Source organism: Neofelis nebulosa, chromosome 17 (genome assembly GCF_028018385.1).
Source record: "Neofelis nebulosa isolate mNeoNeb1 chromosome 17, mNeoNeb1.pri, whole genome shotgun sequence".
NCBI classification, from domain to species: Eukaryota; Metazoa; Chordata; class Mammalia; order Carnivora; family Felidae; genus Neofelis; species Neofelis nebulosa.
In genome coordinates, this window is record NC_080798.1 from 15,020,359 (window position 1) to 15,043,850 (window position 23,492).

At 59.2% G+C, this 23,492-nt stretch overlaps 2 protein-coding genes and 1 non-coding gene across 8 annotated transcripts; 1 reads left to right on the forward strand and 2 right to left on the reverse strand.

Moving 5' to 3' along the window:
- Nucleotides 1-1,455: 1,455 nt before the first annotated feature.
- On the reverse strand, nucleotides 1,456-12,084 carry PLEKHG2 (pleckstrin homology and RhoGEF domain containing G2). 6 transcript variants are annotated; one of them, XM_058706539.1, is made up of 19 exons: nucleotides 11,198-12,081; nucleotides 10,460-10,547; nucleotides 9,327-9,595; nucleotides 9,145-9,245; nucleotides 8,292-8,358; nucleotides 8,141-8,187; nucleotides 7,750-7,900; nucleotides 7,313-7,450; nucleotides 6,945-7,145; nucleotides 6,392-6,484; nucleotides 6,218-6,304; nucleotides 5,352-5,385; nucleotides 5,158-5,259; nucleotides 4,991-5,038; nucleotides 4,873-4,911; nucleotides 4,692-4,708; nucleotides 4,408-4,584; nucleotides 3,377-4,301; nucleotides 1,456-3,297 (listed from the first exon to the last, which is right to left on the reverse strand). In XM_058706539.1, exons 2-19 carry the CDS (start codon nucleotides 10,524-10,526, stop codon nucleotides 1,673-1,675), a joined length of 4,188 nt encoding a protein of 1,395 aa, XP_058562522.1. In that variant the 5' UTR covers nucleotides 10,527-10,547; nucleotides 11,198-12,081; the 3' UTR covers nucleotides 1,456-1,672. The 6 variants fall into 6 exon arrangements, with proteins under 6 accessions (XP_058562522.1, XP_058562523.1, XP_058562517.1 ...); XM_058706540.1 differs by lacking the exon at nucleotides 11,198-12,081 and adding an exon at nucleotides 11,030-11,044; XM_058706534.1 differs by having other exon boundaries at nucleotides 6,218-6,484; nucleotides 10,418-10,547; nucleotides 11,198-12,084.
- A 281-nt stretch (nucleotides 12,085-12,365) lies between these two features.
- TRNAI-UAU (transfer RNA isoleucine (anticodon UAU)) lies at nucleotides 12,366-12,458 on the forward strand. The gene is given in 2 exon segments: nucleotides 12,366-12,403; nucleotides 12,423-12,458. It is a non-coding gene; the product is annotated as a tRNA-Ile (tRNA).
- A 2,946-nt stretch (nucleotides 12,459-15,404) lies between these two features.
- ZFP36 (ZFP36 ring finger protein) lies at nucleotides 15,405-18,051 on the reverse strand. The gene is made up of 2 exons (XM_058707746.1): nucleotides 17,909-18,051; nucleotides 15,405-17,078 (listed from the first exon to the last, which is right to left on the reverse strand). The coding sequence occupies exons 1-2, from the start codon at nucleotides 17,930-17,932 to the stop codon at nucleotides 16,125-16,127; spliced, it is 978 nt and encodes a 325-aa protein (XP_058563729.1). The 5' UTR covers nucleotides 17,933-18,051; the 3' UTR covers nucleotides 15,405-16,124.
- Nucleotides 18,052-23,492: the final 5,441 nt, after the last annotated feature.

The following is a 23,492-nucleotide window of genomic DNA, read 5'->3' on the forward strand; positions in this document are numbered from 1 at the left end:
AAAATATATATAAAAACTTCAAGAAACCATCCTCATGTGCCTTTTAGAGATGAGGATTCAGAGTGAATGAGTTCACATAAAGTGACTAATGCCTGAGCTATGCAGTTAGCACTCCATAAGTTTCCACTTCTTTTGTTAGCTGATTGTTAAAACTTCCGATTCCTAGGCTCCTGCCCTGGAGGTTCTGATTCCATAGGTTGGGACTATTGGGGGATCTGTTAATTTGAACAATGCCCCGATGAGTCAGGCTCAGATACATTTGGGAAATGAGGATATGCTCACTGTATCTTTCCAATGATCTTACAAGGCAGGTACTGTTGTCCTCGTACAATTGAGAAAACCCAGACTCCCAAGGGAGGTTATACACCAACTAGGAAAGTCAGGACTTGGAACTCAGCTAGGACACTGAAGCCGTAGGGAATTCCAGGAAAAAATAAATAAGACAATGTGCTAAAAGCACAAGAGGTTTAGCATTCAGTGAACAAAGCTAGTATTCCAAAGAAACTGCTTAACTTAGGCAGCTCGCTGGGCATGCCATTGCTGGGAGGGGGCCGAAGGATTCTAACATAAAAGTCTTTTGTCTCTGACCTGAATTTCTTTTTTGGGGGGTGTGGGGGCACGCCGGGGCACTCTAGAGGCCCCAAACTAGAGCGAGGGGGTGAAGAGATCCAGTGTGTGTAGGTGGGCACAAGAATTGGAACATTCATGACGTCGGGGAGTGGTTGTCCAGAGAACTCAGATGTGGAACAGACTTCCAGAATCCCAAACACATTCATTCTGGTGTCCGCATGGACTGGTCTCTGAAATTCTGTAGTCCCAAGACCCAGTATGATCTAAGGAGGGATGGGCTGGCGATAGAGAACGTTGGATGGCTGCCCTGCTGGATTAGATGGTTGGGTGAATGAGACGTAGGAGCGGCTGGAGGTGACATTGGGAAGGGACAGATGGATGGAGAGGGCTGGTTGGAGAAAACAGGTGGGATAATGGAGGAATGGATTGGTGTTAGAAAGGATACTAGATGGGGTAAGGGTAGGGTGATGATGGATGCATGGGATAGAGATGGCTAAATAAAGCATGCTGTATGGATTGGGAGATGGACAGGCAGACGGGAGGAGAGGGCTGGGGAGACAACCGGATGGATAGGCCCAGGGATAGCTGAGCAGAAGAGATGACAGAACACATGAACTGGATAAATCGCGGAGGGAACGGACTTCCACGTCTGCCTGGGACAGAGCTGCTTAACTTGGCTTTCCTGGATGGCATCAAGCCGTTCATAAACTCTGAAACAGCACACACCAAACTCTAATGGGTGGTTGTCAGCAACGCTCAAAGAAGTTGGAGATTCCCCCCCACCCCATACTGAGCCACGGATTCGTGCTGTGTCAGCCCTTCCCCATTCGTTGTCTGGTCCTCCCCCACTGCCTCCGGAATGGGAAAAGATACAGAACTTCAAAATATGAATGAACAAAATATTAATGACAGCCCCTTCCCCCATCCCTGTTGAGTTAATCAAGGTAAGTAAGGAGAGCCATTTGCCAAAGCAGATCCCAGTTGCTGGAAAGCTGCGGCAATTTTTACACCTTTGTTCAGTGTCTGGACATCTGGGTGAAGTTCTGAGGGTCTGTGGCGTCTGGTTGAAGTCCTTGCTTTTCAAGAAGTCTGATATCCTGGCTCACATGTGGAAAGGGGCATCAGGAGTTCCCTGGGCCCTACGAAGGCCCACAGATTCCTGGGTGGGGGCCAAGAGAGCAGGATGGTTTAACCTGACCTGGGCCTTGGCTGGCCGTAGCCGCCCACCGCCCCCGACATGGATGTTGACCGTGGTGGCATAGCTGAGCCTCCTGGCTGGGGGTGGTGGGGGCTGAGGCTGGGGTGGTGGTGAAGGTGCCCGCGATGCCGGGGCAGAGGAGGACCAGGGGCCCCGGGAGGCTGGGGGAACTTCTCCCCCAGGCCCTTGTCTCCGAGCGAGGCTTTGGCTGATGTAGGACGCTGCCAGGTATCTTGAGAGGGCAGCTGCACTGGGACCCAGGAGCTGACGGGTTGGAGGAGGGGGACTGTGGGGTGGGGTCAACTCTGAAGACTCTGACCGGGCGACATGAGACACCGGGTGGCCTCCTGGTTTGGAGAAAACCACGGTGGTTGGAACCGGGATGGGTAACAGGCCCTGACTGTCCCGAGAGCCTTCCTGCTCAGGCAAAGCGGTCGTAGCTGGAACATGAGTGTCCGTGAGGCTCTTCTGCTCCAACAAAGGTGTAACTTTTTGGACGTGGAGGTCTGTGAAGCTTTGTTCCTGAAGCAGAGGTGCAGCAGATAGCCCCTGGATGTCTGGGAGGCCTCCCTGCTTGGGCAAAGGCGGGAGGGCTTGGAGGGCTTGGGCCTGGGTGTCCGTGAGGCCTTGTTGCCGGGGCAAAGGTGCGGCAGCTGGGACGTTCGGGTTCTGGGGCAAGGACAGTGGGGCGTCGGCTGGGATCTGACGGTCTAGGCAGCTTCCATGTGCAGGCACAGGTGAGGTACCCGGAACCTGAATGTCTGAGAGGTCTTGGGGCAGAGGCAGCGGGGCGTTGGCTGGGGTCTGGTGGCTTAGGCGGCCTCCGTACGCAGGCCCAGGTGAAGTACCTGGGACCTGAACGTCTGGGAGGTCACGCTGCAAGGGCAGTGGAGTGTTGCCTGGGATCTGATGGTCCGGGCTGCTTCCGGGCGTAAGCAAAGTGTTGACAGCTTGCTCACAAACAGCAGCTGGGAACTGAACATCCCCGGAACCGCCTTGCTTCGTTGACAGGGTGGTGGTTGGGCTCTGGCTCTGTAGGTGGCCTTCTTTCTTGAGCACAGGAGTGGTGGCTAAACCCACGGCATCAGAACCACGTCCCTGCTTGGGTACAGCTGGGCTGGTTGGAACCTCGATGTCCACGTGGCCTCTGTGCTCAGGCAAAGGCGTGGTAGCTAAAACTTGGGTTTCCAGGTGGCCTTCTTGATCAGGTAAAGTTGTAGCTGGAACCTGATCGTGTGGGGGGTCTTCTTGCTCGGGCAAGGGTGTGGGGGCTCCAGCCACACTCTGTATATTCCAGAGGCCTCCTTGCCCAGGCAAAGGGGTAGCAGCTGGAACCTGGATGCTCAGACGGTCTTGCTCAGGCAAACTTGAAACATTTAGACCCTGGCCACCCAGGCAGCCTCCCTGCTTAGACAAGGGTGTGGCAGCTTGAACCCGGGTGGCAGGACCCAGAGGGACAGATTCCTGGGCACACGTCAGCGGGAAGGCCAGCTCACACACCAGCACGTGTCCAAAGGCAGGCAGGGGCCCTGTGTGCACAGCAAGAACGGAGTCAGGACCGCGATCTCAGTGTGGGCCGCCTCTGCTGACCACACACCCGGACCTCACCTGGCTCGGCCTGCTCACGGGGCAGGGAGGGGGACAGCTGCGGCTGGGCCAGAGCACGGGGCCGGCGGCGGGGCGCGTTGGCCGACGCCCGGGTCTCCGCCCGCTGCATCTGCTGGATCCGCTCGCTGTAAAGCCGGGCCAGCTCTCGCACTCGGGAAGCTGTCCTCTCCGAACTCGGGGCTCCTGCCTGCCCACTCCCGCCGCCTCCACCCAGATCCGAGTCTTCCAGGATGAGCAGTGGCTCTGGGAAACCGGGCCGGGTCAGCTGCCCCTGCTCCAGTGCCTGCCAGGCGCTCCGGATTTCTGAACAAGAGCGGAATCCCAGCTCATCTGAGAATCCCTGGTCTCGGGTGACATCCTGGGACTGGAAATCTGGGAAGGATTCCCCTTCCTCAGGATCCTGCTGCCCCACCCTGCCCCCAGAGGACCGCTCTCCTTTGGTGGAACTGCTTCCAGGAAACAGTTCTCTCCTCGTGGCTAGAGCCTCATCGGGCTCCCGCAGAGCTCCCTGAAGCCAGGAATCACAGGGAAGGGCGGGAGTGCTGGGAAGGCTAGGAATGTCAGGGACACTAGGTATGGATGGAAGGCAGGGCATTTCAAAAACATTGGAAATGTCAGGGAGGCTGGGAAGGTGGGGAATCTTGGGAATTTCAGACAGGCTGGGAATTTCAGGGAGGTTGGGTACGTCTGGACTTTTGGTACGGCTGGGAACGTCGGGAATTTCAGCCGCACTGGAACTTTCGAGCCCTTCTAGCACATGGAGTGGGGAAGGCTCCCGTTCATCCAACTCCAGCTCTTCCTCCTCCTCCTCTTCTGAAGAGTCCCGGCTGGGAAGGGCTTGGAATGTGAGGGCTTCACTGTCGCCTGGCACCTGCGAGTCTCCAGGGAACGTGGTGATGTCGTGGGGGGGCGGCTGTAGTGGGCACTGGGGAAGAGGCCAAAGATACCATGGTGGGCTGGCCCTCCGGCCCCCCGGACTGTGCCTGACCGAGCTAAATCCCAAGGACGCCCTGATGTGACACCCAGCTCACCCCTGGATCCCGGAGGCCTCTTTGGTTCAGCAGTTCCAGGATCTCCTCCGTGATCGAGGTCCCGGAGGGTTCCAGCGTGGGGGGGCCAGTGTCCTCTAGGTCCTCAGGGGGTCCGGAAGCTGGAACTGGTGGCTGAGGCTCCAAGGGGGGGAAGAGCTCCCCCTCACTGCCAGCATGCTGTGAGCAAGGAAAGAGGACGGAGGGCAAGAGTCGAGGGCCGCCCATCTCTTCCTCCCAGACTCAGGAGTCCGGGTCCCCAGACCCTGTGCTAGGGTATTTCTTACCTTGAGTCTAGGCTTAGCTGGGATGGAGAGATGAGAAAGAGAAGAGTGAGATGCAGAATCTGGAGGATTCCTTACAGCCGATCCGCTGCCCCTATCAGCCCTCCCCCACGCACACGGGGCATCTCTTGGGAAGAGATCGACCGAGAGGCATGGACCCGGCCGGGCTAGGGTGGCCACTTACCATTCTGTGCAAACATAACATACGGGTCCTTTACTGGCTCTGGGGAGAGGACACAGGGACGTCAGGGGCCCAGCTCCCCCCGTGTTCTCTCGTCAACTTTTAGGTGGAGGGCACTCACCAGACTGTCTGCGGCCACGGCGGGTAGCAGAGGGTCCTGGAGACGGAGCTGTGGGAGAGGCAGAGGAGAACCCCACGATGAGCCCAGCCCCAGGCTGGAGGGGACAGGCCGGGGGTACAATTCCTGGGGGAGAAAGCAGGGGAACCTCAGGGTTTCATCTTCTTTACCTGTGTTCCTTCGTCCAGGGGTGAAATTTCTAGCATCCCGAGGTCGGGGAGACCCAAGAGGGGGTGTCGGGGGCTCTGGGATGGGCTTACTTTTAGGAGCACCTGCGGGGAGACATTGGGAACCCCGTGATCTACTTTTCCTTGGAAGTCATCCTCCTACTTCCACATCCTCCCAACCCAAGGCCCCAACTCACAGTGCAGGCTGTTTTCAAGGAGAACTTGTTTTGCCTGAAAGAGACCAGGGTGAGGGGCTGCGTCGCCGGGGGCTGCCTCCGAGCGCCCCAGTCACAGTCCTATTAACGGGTGCTACTCTGTATGAGACACGTCACACGACTGGTGATTATTAGTAGTCACCACAGGTGTGCGAACTCGGTGCTCTGACTCCTCCAGGTGAGGAAACCCAGGGCCAGAAAGGTAGCGTCACTTGCCCAAAGTCACACAGCAGCGATGTGGTGGAGCTGGGATTCAAACCCAGGCAGAAATTTATTTTTATCTACTTGTTTTTTTAAAGAGTTGGCATCGTCTTACTTATTTTTTTAATGTTTTATTTATTTTTGAGAGAGGGGCGCCTGGGTGGCTCAGTCGGTTGAGCAACCGACTTCCGGCTCAGGTCATGATCTCATGGTTTGTGAGTTCGAGCCCCGCGTCGGGCTCTGTGCTGACAGCTCGGAGCCTGGAGCCCGCTTCGGATGCTGTGTCTCCCTCGCTCTCTGCCCCTCCCCCACTCGTGCCCTGTCTCGGAAATAAGTGAACGTTAAAAAAAAATACTTTTGAGAGAGTGCAAGTCGGGGAGGGGCAGAGAGACGGGGACAGAGGATCCCGTGAAGGCTCTGTCTTGACTGCAGCGAGCTCAATGTGGGGCTCACACTCATGAACCGGGAGATCTGAAGTCAGATGCTTAACCGACTGAGCCACCCAGGTGCCCCCCTCCTTTTCTTTTTAAAATGCAACTTATTGATCACGGTCTAAGCGAGCCCCCTACTCTCAGGGTCTCGTAGCACTACAGGAGGGGGGTGGTCCTCCAGCATTCCGAAGCCCCTGGATATGGCAGGAGCCGTACCTTGGCGGGGATGGAGGCGGGGTGGTTCTCAAAGAAAAGGCGCTGGAGACAGTGAATCCACAGCCTCTTCTCTTCTTGGTTCTTGGCCTGGGGGTGGGATAGGGAGTCGGGAGCCAGGTGGAAGGTCTGGGGGCTGAGGGGAACCCTGACCGCCCAGCCCCACCTTGCACTCACCTGGAGCAGGTGCCTGTGTTTGGGAATGGTCAGGTCGGACACCTTGAACCCTAGAGGATCTCGAGGACTCTCGCTCACACTCAGGTTGCAGCACTGGGTAAGGGGGACAGAACGGGGCAGGGAGCTCAGAGCCCCGAGACTCAGTGTGTATCTGGGTTCCTACCTCCTAGAAAGATGTGCCCCATGAGGTTGTGTGGCAGGTCCCCTTACCCCCTGTAGAGCCCCCCCCCCCCCCACCAGGCTGGGCTCTGCTCTCCCTCACCAGTCCCTTGCCCTCATCTGGGTCCAGATGTGCTCCCCTCATGAAGATGCTTGCCTGGTGGGCGAATCCAGCCCCTCCACCGGCCCTCACCTGTATCCTGATGCCCTCACCCTTCATTAAACTTCACCCCCATCCTTGGACTCAAGAAAATACGGCCCTCAAATTGAGGCTGGGTTGTTCCTCCTTTGCAGACCCCGCCTGCCCCCAGCTATCCCGTAGGTCCACAGGTGTAGGTATCCAGAATACACCTTGCAGGTGACATCCTGGTCCTGCCCCCAACCCTGAACTCACGAAGATATGGCCCTTGTAGGTGTACTCCGGACCCCGGCGTTTGGCCACGAGCAGCATCCGTGAGAAGAGAAAGAGCAGCCTCTCGCCCCCTCGAAGTCGGGGGCCGCCCCCTCCGCCACCTCGGAACGCGCCCTCTAGCACCAGCTCCCCGAAAGCACTGAGCTCTGGGCCAGTCCAGCCGCCAAGCCGCCGCTGCACTTCCTGCCGGGCCCGCCAGGTGCGCAGGGCACAGGGGCGCGCACACACACCAAGACCAGGAGGTTAGCAACAAGGCTGCACTACCCCAGCCCGTCCTCCGAGGCCACCCCCGCCAAAGGCCCTCGTGCCCACTGCCCCCATCCAGCAGCCCCAGCCCACCCTGGGGTCACCTGGAGGCGCGCAGCATGCTCCTGCTTGCGTTTCATGTCATTGATGTACCAGGCGACCGCTGTCATGGACACAATGGCCTCCTCCACCATCTCACGGCCCCCGGCGCCCGGGCCCTCTGCCCAGTGCTTGCCTAGCTCCTGCCAGGCAGGCACCCAGGGAGGGAACAGAAACAAGAGAAAAGCATGGTAATGATAGGAGACAGACAGATACCAAGGCAGCGACAGAGGTGGCGACCCAGAGGAGAACAGAGACAAACAGGCAGAGACAGAAAGAGGAATCAGCTGGAGCCAGTCCCCACTGGTGGCAAGAACTTGCCCCCGACTGCTGGCCCAGTTTCCAGGGACTTGTCCTGGGTCCACCCTGCAGCTGTACCACCAGGCGGCCAACGGCCAGGACCTTGCCCTCCCCGAGCAGCACCCCCAGGGCCACGGCTGACCTGCAACAGCAGATGGTACTTGAGGATGCGCTGAACAGGCTTCAGCAGGAAGCTCTGCAGGGGCAGCGAGTGGCGGAGCTGGGCCTGGCGCTCCTGCAGCCACAGGGCTGCGGGCGGGGACAGCGACAGCTCCCGGAGCAGGGCTAGGGAGCTGGGGGCGGGGCACAGGTCAGGGGGCTGGCAGCCCCCAGCGGGGAGGGCGCGGCGGGGCGTGGCCAGGGTTTCAGGGGCTGGCAGGGGTCAGGGGCAGCTTAGGGAGAGCTCGGTTAAGGTCATAGGCTGGCAGGGGCTGGAGCTGGATGGGTCGAGGTGGAGGGAGGTTGGCTGGCACATCAACTCAGCGGGCAAAGGCCTGGGGCCCAGCGGGGGCTCCTCACTCCTCACCCCTCACCTCGGGTAGTTCATGCAGTACAATGTGTAGATGTCAAAATCCTCACTCTGTGGGTGACACAGCAGTTAGGGAGACCTGAGGTCCCAACTCCCCGGGACCCCCCGCCTTACCCCAGCCCCATCCCGGACTGAGAGCCCCCACCCTGACTCACCCTTTGCACGAAGCACTCGGCAATGCCCCCTGCGCTGCTGCTGCCCTCCAGGTCCTCCAGGAGCTCACTGTGGGGGAGAGGGCGAGGTCAGGGACTGCCCTGTCCCCACAGCCCCCCGTGGGACGACTCCAGGAGGCTGGGGACTTGGTGGCTGCCAGGATCTCTCAAGGGGCTATCGTATCCGAAGGGAGTCTTCTGATTGCTACGTGGGGAGATCACAACCCCGCTCAGACTTTGTCCATGGACAGCGTCCCGTTCCTCAGCCCCACATCTTGTCACAGCTGCCATGAGCCTAGGGGTCTCGTGATATGACCCAGGGAGAGGGGTGTCATGGCCCTCAAGGCTGGGATCGTCTTAAGAGGCTGCTGTGATCCCGACATCTTGTCATGTCATCTCAGAGCTCCTGCAATAACGTTGAGATCGATCTCATCAAGACGCTCAGAGGGCTCAGGATCCTCGGACGCCAGCATCTTCCTCACTGGGTCCAGGCCAACCATCTGGTTTGTCTGGGACTGAGGGGTCTCTCGGGACGACGTGGTCACGCGAATGCTCACGCTATCGTGATCTTTAGGCCCCCCACACGAGCCGTGGGTTCACCGTGATCTCAGACCTGATCGAGTGCTGAGACCCATCCCCGTACTTAGATCTCATCTGGGTCCTCGGGCTCCTATCCAACTCCACCTCCACCACTCTGGTTCCTTCACTCCCCATCATGATCCCTGCCCAATGTCACTACCTCCCCATGGACCAGCCGGGAGAGGGGGTCATGGGACTCCAAGGTTTAGGTTAGGATACAGCCCGCCTCCCCTAGCCCTACCAGCTGGTGCCCCTGCCCGTCCCTCCCGCCTCTGACCTGCTGAACTCGTAGATGTCCTCGATGTTGGCAAATAGTATGCCCACCTGCTCCGTGCTCAGCCCTAAGACCCCGCCATCCAGCAGAGGACCCAGGTAGTCCTGTGGGGATGACTGGGGTTATGGGGGGCGGTGGAGGGCTGGCCTGGGTCCCCACTGTGCTCGGGTACCCGCCTGCCTCACCTCCACAATGCTGCGAAGGTCCCGGACATAGGCCCGCTCTGTCTCCACGATCTCGCGAGCCACTCGCTCTAGCCTCGAGGGTTTGGCGGAACCCGGAGTCCCCACAGGTGACAGATGCAGGCGGATGGGGGGTCCTGGAAGGGGCTCTGGCCTAGAGGCTGAGCAGGCTGGGGCGGGCCCTGGAGCCGGGTCCCCCTCGGAGCCCACCGTGCTCAGGGATGTGGAGCTCCCAGAACCTCGGGGGGAGGCCATGGCAGGGGTTGCAGGGGCTGCCAGGGGTGAGAAGCAGGAGGTCAGGCCGTCTCCCTAGCTGAATGAGTGCAGCCCTACACTCACCCACCCCAGGTCAGCATCTGCCCCTCCCCTCCTCCCGGGGCTCCCTTCTCCTCTTGCCACTGCACTGCCTTGGTCCTGTCCTGTTCTCTCCCATCAGGATCTTCTCTGGGCTTCGACCTCCACTTTTCTAATCCACCTCCATGTGTCAGGCTGGGAGATCTTTATTAATTTCCCCGTTTGACCCTGTCACTTTAAGTATAACCCCTTCATGCCCTCAGGAGAAAGTCCAAACTCCTCAGATCCACACTGCCCTACGCAACGTGGCCACCAGAGACTTTTCCAGTCTGTTCTCTTCCCACAGACACACCACTTCTCACACTCCAGACTCCAGTCGTATTCGGCTGCCTTCAGTTACTTAAAAACACAGCCTTCTCTCACCTCTACACATACTTTTCCCTCTGTGTGGAATACTCTTCGTTGTTTTTCCCAACTCATTGCTCCTTATCTTTTAATTCTATTATGTCTCCTCCTCCAGGAAGCCTCCATTGAGTTCCCATACTGGGCTCCCACAGTGAGAGGAAAGGGCAATCACCCCCACCCCCACCCCCGCCCAGGCTTGACCGCTGGACTCTGGGTGTCCGCCTCCGGACTGTCACCATCTAGGGATGGTTCCATCTGCCCCACCAGACTTGGGAACTCTGTGTAGGCAGAGCTGGGACTGTCTTGGTCACCCTATGTGGCCAGCACTGGGCCAGCCAGTGTCTTGAATGAAGGAACAAATGCCCAGCAAGCTCCACCCTCCCTTGGACTCTCACCTGTCTGGGTCTCACACACAGCTGCGCAGTCACACACTTCACCTGTGGGGCCACCGCCAAGGCTAGGGCTGGGTTTGGACAGGTTCGGTCCGCGGGCTCCCTCGGGCATGGCTGAGTGGCTCAGCGGCTTCTGCGGAAAGACCCCCTTCTCGGATATCAGGACCCCATCGGCTTCCCCGCCGCCCACACTCACAGATTAGGCCAGAGAATTAGGAGTGTGATCTAAGTCCAGGAGGCACCGGAGAGTAAATAATGGGGCAGACAGAGGCATAGTGATAGAAAGAGGGGCACCAGGAGAGATAACACAGAGAAAAAGATGGGAAGGTTGAGACAAAGAAGAGTGAAGCTAGGAGTCTGGTCTGTCTGGGGCCGGAGGCTCAGGGATCCTGGGAACGTTTGGGCTCTGGCTGGAGCCGAGGGCGAGGGGCAGGGCTGGGAAAAGCCGTGGGCGGGAGGCCGGGAGGTCCCTGGGGAGGGCGGAGGAGGCTGGGGGACCGGATGCCAGGGTCCTGCAGACGGCTCCCTCCCCCGCCCAGGGCTGCGAGTTGGGGCGCTGGCCCTGAGCCCTCGACCCACTCCCCTCTCCAGCCAGTCCCTCCGCGGTCCGCTTACTGTCCCCACCGCCTCAGCGAGGGTCCCCAGCGCCTTCCCACACCCTTTCAGACCCAAACTCCCGCCGGCGCCTCCGCTCGCCCCCCGCCGGCACGCCCCCTCATTGTTCAGCGGCAGCGGCGCCGCCCCCTCCCCCAGCCCGTCGGGGCCCCTCGCCTCCCCCCTCACCTCCCAGGGAGTCTCCAGCCCCGCGCCGAGGCTGCCGGATTCCTATTCAACCCTAGCACGGTCCCCGGGGAGACGCAAAGCCGGACTCCTGGGTCTCTGCAAGTCAGGGGTGTGAACTTCGGGCTCTCAGCCTCCGGGAACCAGAATCCGAGGTCTCTCGGAGAGTGGGATGCAGCGGTCCGAATTTCCTGGTCCTCTCAACGGGGGATGCTGGGAGTCTCGACTCTTGGGTCTCAGATGGGGTGCTGGGGACCCAAGTTCCTGAGTCTTCTAGATAGGGCCGTGGGGCGACCGGATTCCTGAACTCCCCTAACTCTAGGAGCAGGGATTAAACCATCTCCAGGAGGGAGCGCAGGGGAGTCCCCAGTTCCTGGGTCCCCTGGAAGGAGTGGGCGTTTCAGCACCAAACAGACTGGCCGGTGTGCTGGGAGTCCGTTTGCCAAGTTCGGATGCTGGGCTCGGATATCTGGGAACCGTTGGAGGTAATCACCGATCTGGGATCCTAAGTTCTTTAAAACGGGGTGCAGGAAGCTCGGCCTCCAGGAACGCGCGGGGCTGACGTCCCGGACTCCCGCCTCCTCCAGGAGGGGGCGCTGGGCACCTGGATATCTGGGGTCCTTTAGCCTGGACGCGGGGTCCCGGGCTTCGGGGTCTCTCAGGGAGCGGTGCACAGACTCGCGACGCCAGAGTCCACGACTTTGGACCCTTCGGGTTCTGGGATGAGTACCACGGGGCTCCGGCGGCGGCAGCGCCACATCTGTAGCGGGAGAGTCCGGTCCCAGCTGTGAGGCGGGGGGCGGTCGCCTAGGGCTTCCCCTCCCCCCCGAGCCGCCCCGGCGCACATCCTGTTCCCGCCCGCGGGGGGGAGGGGCTGCCTTCCGGCCAGCCAGCCGGTAAAGGGTTAAGACCCCTCCCCCCTGATTCTGAATATTCATGAGAAGGCGAGTCCCAGAAAGGCTACACCCCCACATTCCAAAAGCTTCTGACTTTTCCCTTTTACAGCAAGGGCCTTCAGGGCGTGAGAATCCGGAACTGGTAACGCACTTTCTCCCATTGGTCAACCGAACAATTCTTATTTGCATATGCAGTAAAGGCGGAGCTGTCCAGCGGGGAGGGTCACGTGTCCAAAAGCGACTGAAGGACCTCGCGGCGCGAGGGTGCGGCCGGAGCTCCAGTGGCGCAATCGGTTAGCGCGCGGTACTTATACGACAGTGCGAGCGGAGCGATGCCGAGGTTGTGAGTTCGATCCTCACCTGGAGCACCTCTTTTTCTGTCACCAGCATTTTACAAATGTACGCGTCTTGTAAGTGAACTGAAACATCTACATCACCACTGAGGGGAGGCGAGCATTCGATCTTCGGAGTTTTGGGGTTAGAAAGACTCCTGGAACTAAGGCAGCTGCCCGGGAGTGTTCTGTACTGTGGGGAGGTGCCCTTTCCATCCTGGCCGCCAGAGGGTGGTATCGTCTCTTATATGCCTGCGAATTCACTTGGGTCTGCAAATCTCAGTTTAAGACTTCTGTAGATGTGTCGGGTTCTCCTCCGCAAACTGTCCAAGGCATTGCTTTTTTTTTCCCCTCCATCTTCTCCCTCTCTTTTTTTCCCAGTTTCATTGAGATGTAATTGCCATATAACATGGTATTAGTCCAAAGTGTACATGATTCGATATATGTATAAATCGAGAAAAAGAGTTTAGCGGACATCAGTCACGTCACATATATTTTTTTCTCCTGTGTCTTGGATGTTTCACCTTCCCTTTTCCTCCCTTTTTCTGCGTTGGTTTGTTCCTTTCAACAAATACTAAACGTGCGCTATGTGACCGACTCCTGTTTAGGGTTTAGGTGTGAGTGGTAGCGCAGTGAACAAGACAAAGTCCCTGCCGTTGAGGATTTGACATTCTTAGCTGGAGAGACAAGTTTCTATAAACACGAAAACTAAGTATATTTTATATGTTAGGTGGTGGTGAATGTCATGGAGAAAGCAGAGCATATGAGAAAGAGGATGGGGTGTTGGAGGTTCGGTGTGGGCTGCAGTAATAGTCAAACACCATCTCACTGAGAAGCCATTTGAGCAGGAACCTAATGGAGGGGAGTAAGCCATAGGGAGAACTGGGGAGTATTTCAGGTAGCCATAGCAGCCCGTGCAAAGGCCCTGTGGCTGAAGCAGGTCAGGTATAACGGTGGAGCAGCCAGGAGGCCAGTGTGACTAGAGCAAGAGTAGCCAAAGGTAAGAGTCAGGCCACGTAGGCTGGTGAGGTCTTAGGACTTTGCCTTTTATGTGATGGGACTCTGACTCAGGTGTCAGGACAAGTTCCCTGTGGTTGTTTTGCTGGGGAGTGGGGAGAGACTGAGGGCAGGTCCTGGGCCAGGAAGGTGGGAAGGGACCGCTATGAAGGTTCAGGTGGGAGATGATGCTGGATAGGACCACGGTGGGGGCCACAGGAGGAGGCAGGTAGATCTATTCAGAAGGGGAATCAGAGAGAATTGCTATTGGACTGGGGTGGGAGTTTGACAACGAAGAGTCAAGGGGACTCCCAGGTGTTTGGTACCGGTAGCCGCTGGTTAGGGACCATTTTCTCAAATGAGGTTCGCTTTTGTTTTTACCAGCAGAGACTTTTTGCTAAGGCAGGGGCCAGAGATGTCAGTTTCTTGTACCTCAAGTGTCTGTAAATGTCTCCTCATGGCTTGTTCTTGCTCTCTGCCTCCCCACTGTCTTTGGGTCTCCGCATTTCTATATATTTTTTTCCAACCCTCTTCTAAGTTTGGGGATCTGAGCCCTTTCCCAAAACTGAGGCGGGGGGGGGGGCAGCTTCCTGGAAGAGGAGATCAATGGTCAGGGCCTGCCAGTGTGCAAGGAGAGCGAGCCAAAGAGGAGGGGAGGGGAGAAGGCAGAGGAGGGGAAGCGTCTGGAGAGGGAGAACCCCGACAGGAGACAGCAGAGGGGTGGGGAGGATAGGTGGAACCGAGGCGACGAGGAGTGAGAGGCAGGGGGGGAAAGGGTGGAGAGGGCAGGAAGAGGGGAGAAGGGAGAGGAAGAGAACTGAAGGAAAGAGAAAAGGGGGTAAGGGACAGGGGGTGGGGGCTGGAAGGGGAACACAATAAAAAGGGGAGAGGAAGAGTTGGAGAGGGTGAGGGGGGAAGGGTGGCGCAGGAGGGTAAGGGAGGAGGAACTGACGGGGGGGAGGGCGGGAGAGGAGAGGGAAGTGGGGATGGGGAGAGGAAAGCGGCGGGGGGGGGCGGGGGGAAGGGGTGGGGGGGCGGAGGCGGCGGCGGAAGGGGGGCGGGGCGCCGGCGCTGACGCGGGGCGGCTTCCGGGCTCGGGGCGGCCGGCTCCCCCGCCCCAGGGTGGTTCCCGCCGCCTGTTGCCTTGTATGGTCCGAGGACGCCGCTGTCCTCGGGGCCCCGCCCGACGCGGCCGCGACCCACACTCTTGGCCCGGCGAGCCCGACCCCCGGCTCGGCCCCGCCTGGAGCGCGGAACCTCGAGCTTCCGAGGACCCCCAAATGCCGAGATCCCGCAATGCCGAACTTTTCGGGCCCCGCCGGGCCAAGACTCTGCAATTCGGAGGACCTGGGGGCCCGGAAAGCCAAAATGCTGCATTCTGGGATCCCGGAAAGTTTTCTGAGACACCCAAGGGCCTCGAATTCCAAGTCGCCCAGACTACCTCTGAGATTCTGGAATCCTGAGGCTTTCAAGCTGCCTCCCCCAGGGGGTTCCGAAAGGCTGAGTCCCCCAGGCTCTCACGTCCTGGAACGCCGGGGAGTGGGATCCCAGGACGCCCCGACTTTCGGGACGCCCCCTCCCCCACTCGCCGCGCCCGGCCGCCCCCGTCCGCCCTGGGCTCGCGCCCCGGCACATTCCGTCCTCTCCGCCCCGCCCCGCCCTCCTCCCTCGGCCCCGTGGGGACGGAAACATGCCCTCCCCGCCCGCGCCCGGCCGAGAGCTGGGTCGAGGAGCCCGGCTAGACGGGAACGCCTGCACCCCCGCGCCCCGGGAACTGGCTCTCCGAGTTCTAGAGGTGACCTCACCTGGCCCCGCCCTCTCAGGTGGACGGCCGGGCCAGGTGACGTCACTTCCTGCCAGGTAAGCGCCGCTGGCTGCTCAGTCGGCCGGGGTTTCGGTTGAGCCTGTCTATCCCTAAAAAAGGTGCCCCGCCACCCTCCCCGCCCCTCTTACTGCTTCGAGACCGCACAAAATCCAGGATTCAAGTTTACACACAGATTCCTTTTATTTAAAAATTCCAAAAAACACAAAAATAAACTTTTAACAATATATATTAATATATTATTATAGTATACTTATAACAATAATTATTCCATCTTTTCCAATATTACAAAAATGAAGAAGAAAAACACAAGGGAAGCAGACGACCCAATATATATAAATACTATAAAATCTATTAGAATAAATAAAGTCGTCATAAATAAAGGGCCCAATGGCTGGGGGGATGGGGCAGGGTGGGTGTTTGGCAATGGCTTTGGCAACTTGCTTTTGGAGGGAAATTTTGAGCACCAGGATTCCCCCTCAGGGGGAGGCTCCAGTCACCACCAGACACTGGAACCTCAGGGTCTAGGAGAAATGGGGAGGGGGGGGGCAGTAGGAGCCTATTATTCACAGCATTGGGAAAGAGGGGCGGGTAGAGGGCTCACTGCCTTCCTCAAATCTGCTACATTTTTTTTTTTTTACAGGACCCCAGAAAACACTCCTGCCCCCAACACCATGAACACCGAGCTTGCACACTGGGGACCTGCCCCAGCGTGGGGTCAGGGGAGTGGGTTAATGCACTTTGGACGTTGGGGGGGGGGGGGGGGGAGAGGCTACTTGACTGAGTCCCCCAGTTCCCCACAGCCCCAGGGCCCCTGTGGAGCCCACAGCAAAACAGAAATGGCCCCCTTGAGATCCAGCTGATCTGTACCGGGCAGGCACTTATCACTCAGAAACAGAGATTCGATTGAAGATGGGGAGGCGCCGGGGGGCTGCAGGTGGCTGAGGTGGCCCAAAAACCCCAGCCTCGAAGACGGGCGAGTCGGATCCCCCCAGGCTGCTGCCACTGCTGGCATATTCATCAGGATCAGATCCCAGGGAGTGTGCAGAGGGGCTCCGAGCCAGGCCACCCAAGGGCCCCCAGACGCTACCCGGCGTAGCCCTTCGGCAGGAGGGGCAACAGGCTGGGGTGGGGTCCCTTCGGGCCACAGGGGTCCCAGGGGCAGCAGAGAAAGCAGAGGGTGAAAGCGGAAGGTCCCCAGGTGGTGGTGGTGGGGAGCTGGAGGGAGAGAAGGAGCATGAGGACAGGGAAGGGCCTGCCAGGCCCGCTGGTGGTGGTGATGGTCTGCGGCCGGAGGGCAGGCCTGAGAAGCTGATGCTCTGGCGAAGCACATGGGGGTGGCCTGGGACAGCCAGATCCTCGCTGGGGTTGTGGATGAAGTGGCAGCGTGAGCCGTAGGGGCAGCGGCCCTGGAGGTAGAACTTGTGGCAGAGTTCTGTCTTGTACTTGGGGTGGCGACTGGCCTGGCGCAGCTCGCCCAGACCGTGGGCAAACTGGCACTTAGCCCCATAGCGGCAGCGCCCGCTCTCTGAGAAGGTCCGACATAGCTCAGTCTTGTAGCGGGATGAGGTGGTGGGGGTCGCAGTAGGTGAGGTGGGTGAGGGTGACAGTTCAGGGCCTGGGCGGGGAGCCAGGGGTGCGAAGCCTGGGGGTGGCGGGACCCAGCCACAGCTTCGACCCTCCACCAGGCTGGTGGAGCGGCCAGGCAGACGGGCACCGACCCCAGCCGGGCTGTTGTCGGGCGAGCTGAGGCTCCAGAGCCCGGAGGAGGCCCAGCCTGGGCTGGACTCAGTCTCTCCGTGGTCAGATGGCAGGTCAGGGCTCAGCGACAGGAGGCTCTGTGGGAACAGGGGCCGGTTAAGACACCGAAAATGCTGGGTGACGCCCCACCACAGCTGCAGGGCACCTAAGAGCTTGCCAGTCCGGTTTGTGGGCTCCCGGCCCGAGCCCCACCTGCCCACGTTAAAACATGGGCTCCGGATTTGGAGGTTCTGAGTTTACTCGCGACGGAAGCCCCTCCCGAGGCACCCAGGCACTCCGGCTCCCCCGGCTGGATCGAGAGGAGACCCCAGCCTTCCCGAAGAGGACAGGCACGCCACTGTCCTCTCAGTTTTGGGCCTCTGGGCCTCTCGGGATCTGACCCCCGCGCCTCGGGTTCTCCAGTTTCACAACTGGAGGAGCAGGCAAACTTCACCCAGGCAGGGGCCGGGATCTCGTCGCTTTTCGAGTTCCCAGAGTTCCCCGCTGGGTCAAGGGGTGGAGAGACAGAAGTCGGCTTCCCCTCACCCCGAGACTCCAGCCCCAGAAACGCCTCCGCGCAAAACCGCGCCCTCAGCAACTACTAAGGGGGTGAAACCAGGTGTGGGGCCATTTCCGCCTCCAGACAGCCCTAGTCTGAGAAAAGTCTTCCACTTTTCCACCTCCAAGGGCCACCCCACCAATGTCTGGGCCGAGACCCGAAAGTCGCAGGCTCCATTTCACCTCTAGAGGATCGCACAGGTCGGAGAAGGGAGGCAGGGCCCCCGGGCTGGAGTGTGAGGCTCCATGGAGCTCCAGTTTGAGAAAGGAGCCGGAGGTCCCGGGCCAGAGTTTTCGGCGCGGGAGAGCCCTAGCTTAAGAAGGGGGTCAGGCATGCGGACACCGGGGGTGCCGGTCGGCGGGGGCTCACCTCGTAGATGGCGGCGAGATCCATGGCGGCGCGAACGGCCGATGGGCTGAGAAGTCGGCCAAAAGTGGGAGCGCTGAAGTCAGGCTGCGGTTGGCTGCTGGAGCCGGTGTTTTTATAGAGACGAAGTGAGGAGGCGGGGCCAGCGGGGCCCGCCCGGGTGGGTGGGGCCAGGAGGGGCGCTTCCCGGACGCGCGCCCCCAGCAAGGCCCGCCCGGCACCCCGCCGGGACGCGCGGGGAGGCGGGCCCGCGACCGGGCGGGGAGTGCCCAGGGTGGGGGGCGGGGGGAGGGGTGTCGGCCCAGTTTTCAAGGCTGGAGACTGAGGCGCGGAGAATCGAACCGAGCCGTGGTGGGGGCAGGGCTCCTGGGGGAATTGACCTGGGCAGGGGCCAAGAGGGCGTGCGCGGGAGAGAAGGCCGGCGGGGCGGGGGGGGCGGGGGGGGGGGGGGGGGAGAGGCGGAGAGAGACGCCGAGCGAGAAAGAGACAGAAATGGAGAGCCCCGAAGAGAAAAACATAGAGACAGGGAGGGAGAGACACACACTGGGAGACGGACACTGACAGGGTGAAACAGGGCAGGGAGAGGAGGATAAGTTGGGAGACAGAAAAGACATGGTAGAGCGTCCCAAAGAGACAAACTCAAGGAGACAAGCGAGCGGGAGGGTCACAAAAAGAAATCGAAAACGAGGCAGAAAAACAAGCAGAAACAAGCACCTACATACAGAAATCCGTAGGGAACGGAGAGGGGACCAACAGGCCAGGTGGGGGGTTCTGAGACCTGCCCGCCTGGTTCGGTCTCCCTCCCAAACAGCCCAGATTCAGAGAGCTTGATCGCCGTCCCCTCCACCCCGACTCGCGGGGGCGAGGGTCCCGGATACCCGGCGAGGCAGGAAAGGAGCCTCTCCTGCTCCCGCAGAGCATGGCACTTCCGATCGTTTCCTCTGGGCTAAGCACCGTTCTATGAAAGTGCTTTACAGACGGCAACTCAAGGAGGTTATATACCCGTTTTGCACACGAGGAAACCCAGGCACAGAGAGGCCAAGTTACTGTCCCAAGTGCGTGTTAGTAAGTGGCAACAGTCTCACATCAGGGGCTGGAATTATGTAAAGAGTGTGCCGCCTGAGAAGACTCCAGATTGGAAAGGAGGAGGTCTTTTATTGTGGTGGAGGGTTGCCTCGACGGAAAGGAAAGCTGTTTTGAGGTGGAAGAAACGGGTCATCCCCCAACTGATGGTCGGATGGGTCTCTTTTGAATGGGTGTGCCTTGAGAGAATTCTTAATTTGCGAGGATTCCTCCCCACATTGGCAAGTGTTTGATGGTCAGGAGGGTGCCCTGAGTGACAATCAGTTAAGACCTGGGAAGAAAACTTATTCTTAAAGGGGGTCTTGGTGAGCTGGCCGCCCTGAGTGAAAACAAGGGGGTAGAAATCATAGCCATAGCGTGCAGTCATGAGGGTGGCAAGCTCATTGTTGCAGGCTGTGGCCGCGGGCTTGTGTCGAGGTGGGAAGAGTCTGCCAGGCACACCGACTTGCCTCGTCGGACCCAGCTCGGGGGAATCCCTGGTGCGGCGCTTTCTGGGGCTGAGGGGCCTTCCCGGCCAGTCCCGTGAGCCGGGCGGCTGCGGGCGGCTTTGGCACGGTTGCAGCCTCCCGCTTGCCCGTGACTCACTCGCAAGGGGCGGGGGAGGGGGGCTTCCTGGAAGCCGTGACGAGGAGGCTCGACCCGGACGCCCGGGTTCCTCTCTCGTAACCAGGGCTTCTGTCGCCTGTAAACACAGCCTGGAGGACAACGGGGAAAAGGGAAAGGGGAGGTGCCTGGCACCCACCTCCCCGCTGGGCTCCAAATCCCAGTGCCGCTAGTAGGACGGAGGCGGCGGGAAAACGGGAGGTGGGGGATACCCTGGGGTCCCCGGAGTCTGGCTCGGCTCTGGCCGCGATCCTGGAGGAGTTTCGATTCCCTGGAGACAGGGAGCATTTCCCATCCCTGAGTCAGACGGACCCCCCCCTCCGCTCCCCTATCTGCTGAGTCATCGGCCCCGAGAGCCAGGACGCTAGGGATTGGAAGACGCTCAAAGAGGCCGGAGAGGGGGCTTTGCGCGGGGAAGGGCCGACCATCCACCGAAACACGGACGGGTGGGAGCCAAGGGCTCGGGCCTCGGCCCCTCCTTTTTCAGATTTAGGGGTCCGGGTCTCCGAACCACCTCTTCGCTCAGATCCAGACCAGGCCCCCCAGGCCCTCCTACAACAGACCCACAAGTTCGGGCGCCTAGCTCTCCGTTCTCTCAAGCCTGAGTCTGAGCCCCCAGCCCCTCCTTCCTCCGATTTGGGAGTCTGGCTCCCATCCCCCTTTCCACCCCGTCCAGGCCCCAGTCGCCCCAGATGCCCCAGCCCGGGAGGAAGTTCAGGGCAGGCCTCCTCCCAGCTCCCCACGTAGCCAACGGGAAAATCCGTGGCCCCAGCGGCGGCCGGGAATCCCCTCTGGAATGACGGTGGGGAAGGGGATGGCCGGGGTCCCCCGCGGGGTGCAGGGGGGCAGGTCCTGGGCGGGCAGAGGGAGGAGGGAAGGGGCGGAAACCAGCGAGGCTAAAAATACGGCGAGCACTTCCGGCCTAGGGGGAGGGGAACGGAGAGCAGAGTTTCCAGAAAAACAAGCGGGGACGGGAAACGCGGGGGTGTGAGAGCCGGTGCGAGTGCGCGGGCGAGCAGGGGGTGCGTGTACCCGCGGCACGTGTGCGCGCCTGGTGTGACTGGGCGTGAGCGGGGCGGCCGTGCGTGCAAGTGCGCGGGCCAGCCGGTGGGCGGACCGTGGCCGTCGCAGCGTGACGGTGTGTGCACTGCGGGCGCGAACGTGCGTGCCCTGATGTGCCCGGGGACGCAATTAGAAGTAGGTGTGGGACACGAGAGTGTGCGCCCCGTTTCCTGTGTGAGGGCTGTGTACTTACGGCCCCGCCTGCCACGGCTGTGTGTATAAAGGTGCGAAACCACCCGTGCCTTTGTGGTCGACGACGCTGTTGACTTTAACGGCCTCTGGCTCTAGGGAGTGTGTACTCCGCTGCGGCCGTCCTCGAGGTGCATTCGCAAGAACCTGTGACCCACACACCCACCTGCACATCTGTATGTCGTCGCTCTGAACCACAGCGGGGTCTGGAGTCACCAAGGGTGTGTAACTCCTTGAGGAGTGCACCTGAAAGCCGTGTGTGTGTGTGTGTGTGTGTGTGTGTGTGTGTGTAAGCCACCTGTGTGTCACCGTAGGTGGCCGTGGCTGTGTGCCGGCTCCCTGTAGCTCTTTTGTGTAGTGGATGGTGTTCCCAGGTGTCTGTGTCCTTTTTTGGGGGTGAGGCTGAGAACAGGGGAGGCCAGAATCTGGATGAGGTTCCTCTGAGGCCCAGTCACAAGGCAGTGGCGCTGGTGAACTTTGGTTCCTGACGTCTGTATCGCACATCATGGGGAGGGTGGCTGGTCACTGTTTGCCACATCCGGGGGCACAGCAGACACACACACACACACACACACACACACACACACACACACACACACACACACACACACCCCTTCTCTACCTGAGAAGCATGATCTATCCCCAGCTAAGGCTGCTTTTGATAATATTGAGCTAAGTGTAGGGCTGACTCAGCCTGTGATGGGCAAAGTCTGCGATGGGGTGAAAGATAGTGGGTTAAGTGGTGATTAGAGAGTTGTTTATATATTCATGTGGTTGGATTGTTCCTTTAGAGTGTGTTTGTGGGAGTGTCACTGGGTCGGAGAGCCTGGGGACACTATGATTGTAGGATGGTGGGTTATGCTGTTCTCTGCTCTGGAGGAGGGGTGTCATGTGCACCCGTGTCCCCACGGTCTGTTTTGCTCTGTGTGGCTGTGCATCTCACGTACACTCTTCCCTGGAGTGTGTGGTTGTGCACCAGCCTCTATAATCTCCCTTTGGGTCTAATAATCTGGTAAAAATCTCCATGAAGGTCCTTCGTGACCTGCCTCAACTTCTGTCCGTGCCCTGTGGTCAAGGCCTCCACATTGTTCCATAAACACATCAGCACATTCCTGCCTCATGGCCTTTGCACTTGCCGTTCTTCTCCTGGTGCTGCTCTCTCTCCACATGCCCACATGCCTATTCCCTCTCCTTCAAGTCCGCTCCAATACCACCTTCTCAGCGAGGCCTTCGTGAGCTCTGTCAAGGACTTTTTAAGTAAGTCTTATCATCTATTTAACAAATAATACATATAACACCTATTTATAGGCTATAATAATGATGAGTACCCATGACCCACCACCCAATCTAAGCTCTAATGTCTTACTAATGTCTTTTAGTTAAGTAACATAATTCTCCATATGCAAATCTTGCATTTGTGTTAGATTTATTCCTGTAGATAGCATCATCAACTAGTGCCCAAGACCTCCACTGCCCTTCCTGAGGGTCAGCCCGACATGCCAGGCACTTCAAGAAAGGAACTTTCTAGGATGTGTTCACACACACACACACACACACACACACACACACACACACACACAGGGCTGGCCATTTCCCAGGACTCTAGTGTGGGGACTTGGGCTCTGGGTGAATCACAGGTCTTCACAGTCCCAGGGTTTCCTTGCAGATGTGGGGTCTAGGACACATCTGGGCAGTGACACAAGAACCAGGGCACAGAAGGTGTTGGGTGGGGCAGTCCCACAACCCGGCTGACTCACTTGAGCCTTTCACACCCCAACAGCTGAGCTTGGGCTTGCCCAGGCCTGAAAGCCATGGCTGAGCTCTTGAAGCTCTCGTTCTTGGGGAAGTGGAGAGCCTGGTGGGTTTCTCCCTCCCTGAAGCCCCCTCCCCAAGGCCTGCTTCCCGGAGCTGGGGCCCAGGCGCCTGGGTTCTTCCCCAGGACTGATGATTCACCCCTACTGGGCCCTTTTCACTTCTCCTTTGGGGCTAAAAATACAAGGACCCAGGCATCCAGCTGGACCAGGCTTCACCACGGATTGCACAACGCCCCTAGTTTGAGTGCTGCTGACGCAGGCTCCAGGTTCGGGTGGGGGAGTGAGTTGCTCCCAGACCAGGCATGCTGAGGTCAGGGCCTAGAACCCTTTCACTTCCCCTTTCCTTGGCTGAGGACCCTGGGGGCTGGGTTGACACTGGAAGTGTTGGGGATCCCTGGACTTGGTTGTGGCCCCTGGAAATGAAACTGCTTCCCCTAGCCCCAGTTAACCTAGGGCTCCCAGAATCTGGCCTCCTTCATAATAGACAGAGTCCCAGTTAGGAATTGGGAGCAGAAGACAGCAAAAGGGGGCTAGGACAGAGAAGGTCAGAGACAGGGAGACAGGAACACAGAAGCGCAGAGAGAGAGAGAGAGAGAGAGAGAGAGAGAGAGAGAGAGAGACCAAAAGAGAGAAAGTGAAAAAATAAGACAGAGAGAGAGAGAGAGAGAACAGACACATGCCTTAGAAACATACAGGACAGCTAGAAAAGGGAACAAAATCAGAGAGACCACCCCCAAACTGGGACAGAAGCAGGAAGGATTGAAGGAGAAGGACAGGTCAGGGATCCTCACCCAGGCCAAGCTGGGGGAGAGCCCCTGGAAGAGGTCATCAACAAG

Coding starts and splice junctions, on each gene's coding strand:
- PLEKHG2 (XM_058706534.1), bottom strand. CDS start 10,526: ATGCCCGAGGGAGCCCGCGGACCGAACCTGTCCAAACCCAGCCCTAGC. Junction 8,188..8,291: donor CCGAGTGCTTCGTGCAAAGG/GTGAGTCAGGGT, acceptor TGTCACCCACAG/AGTGAGGATTTTGACATCTA. Junction 5,260..5,351: donor CCTTGAAAACAGCCTGCACT/GTGAGTTGGGGC, acceptor GTCTCCCCGCAG/GTGCTCCTAAAAGTAAGCCC.
- ZFP36 (XM_058707746.1), bottom strand. CDS start 17,932: ATGGATCTCGCCGCCATCTACGAG. Junction 17,079..17,908: donor ATCTCGCCGCCATCTACGAG/GTGAGCCCCCGC, acceptor CTGTTCCCACAG/AGCCTCCTGTCGCTGAGCCC.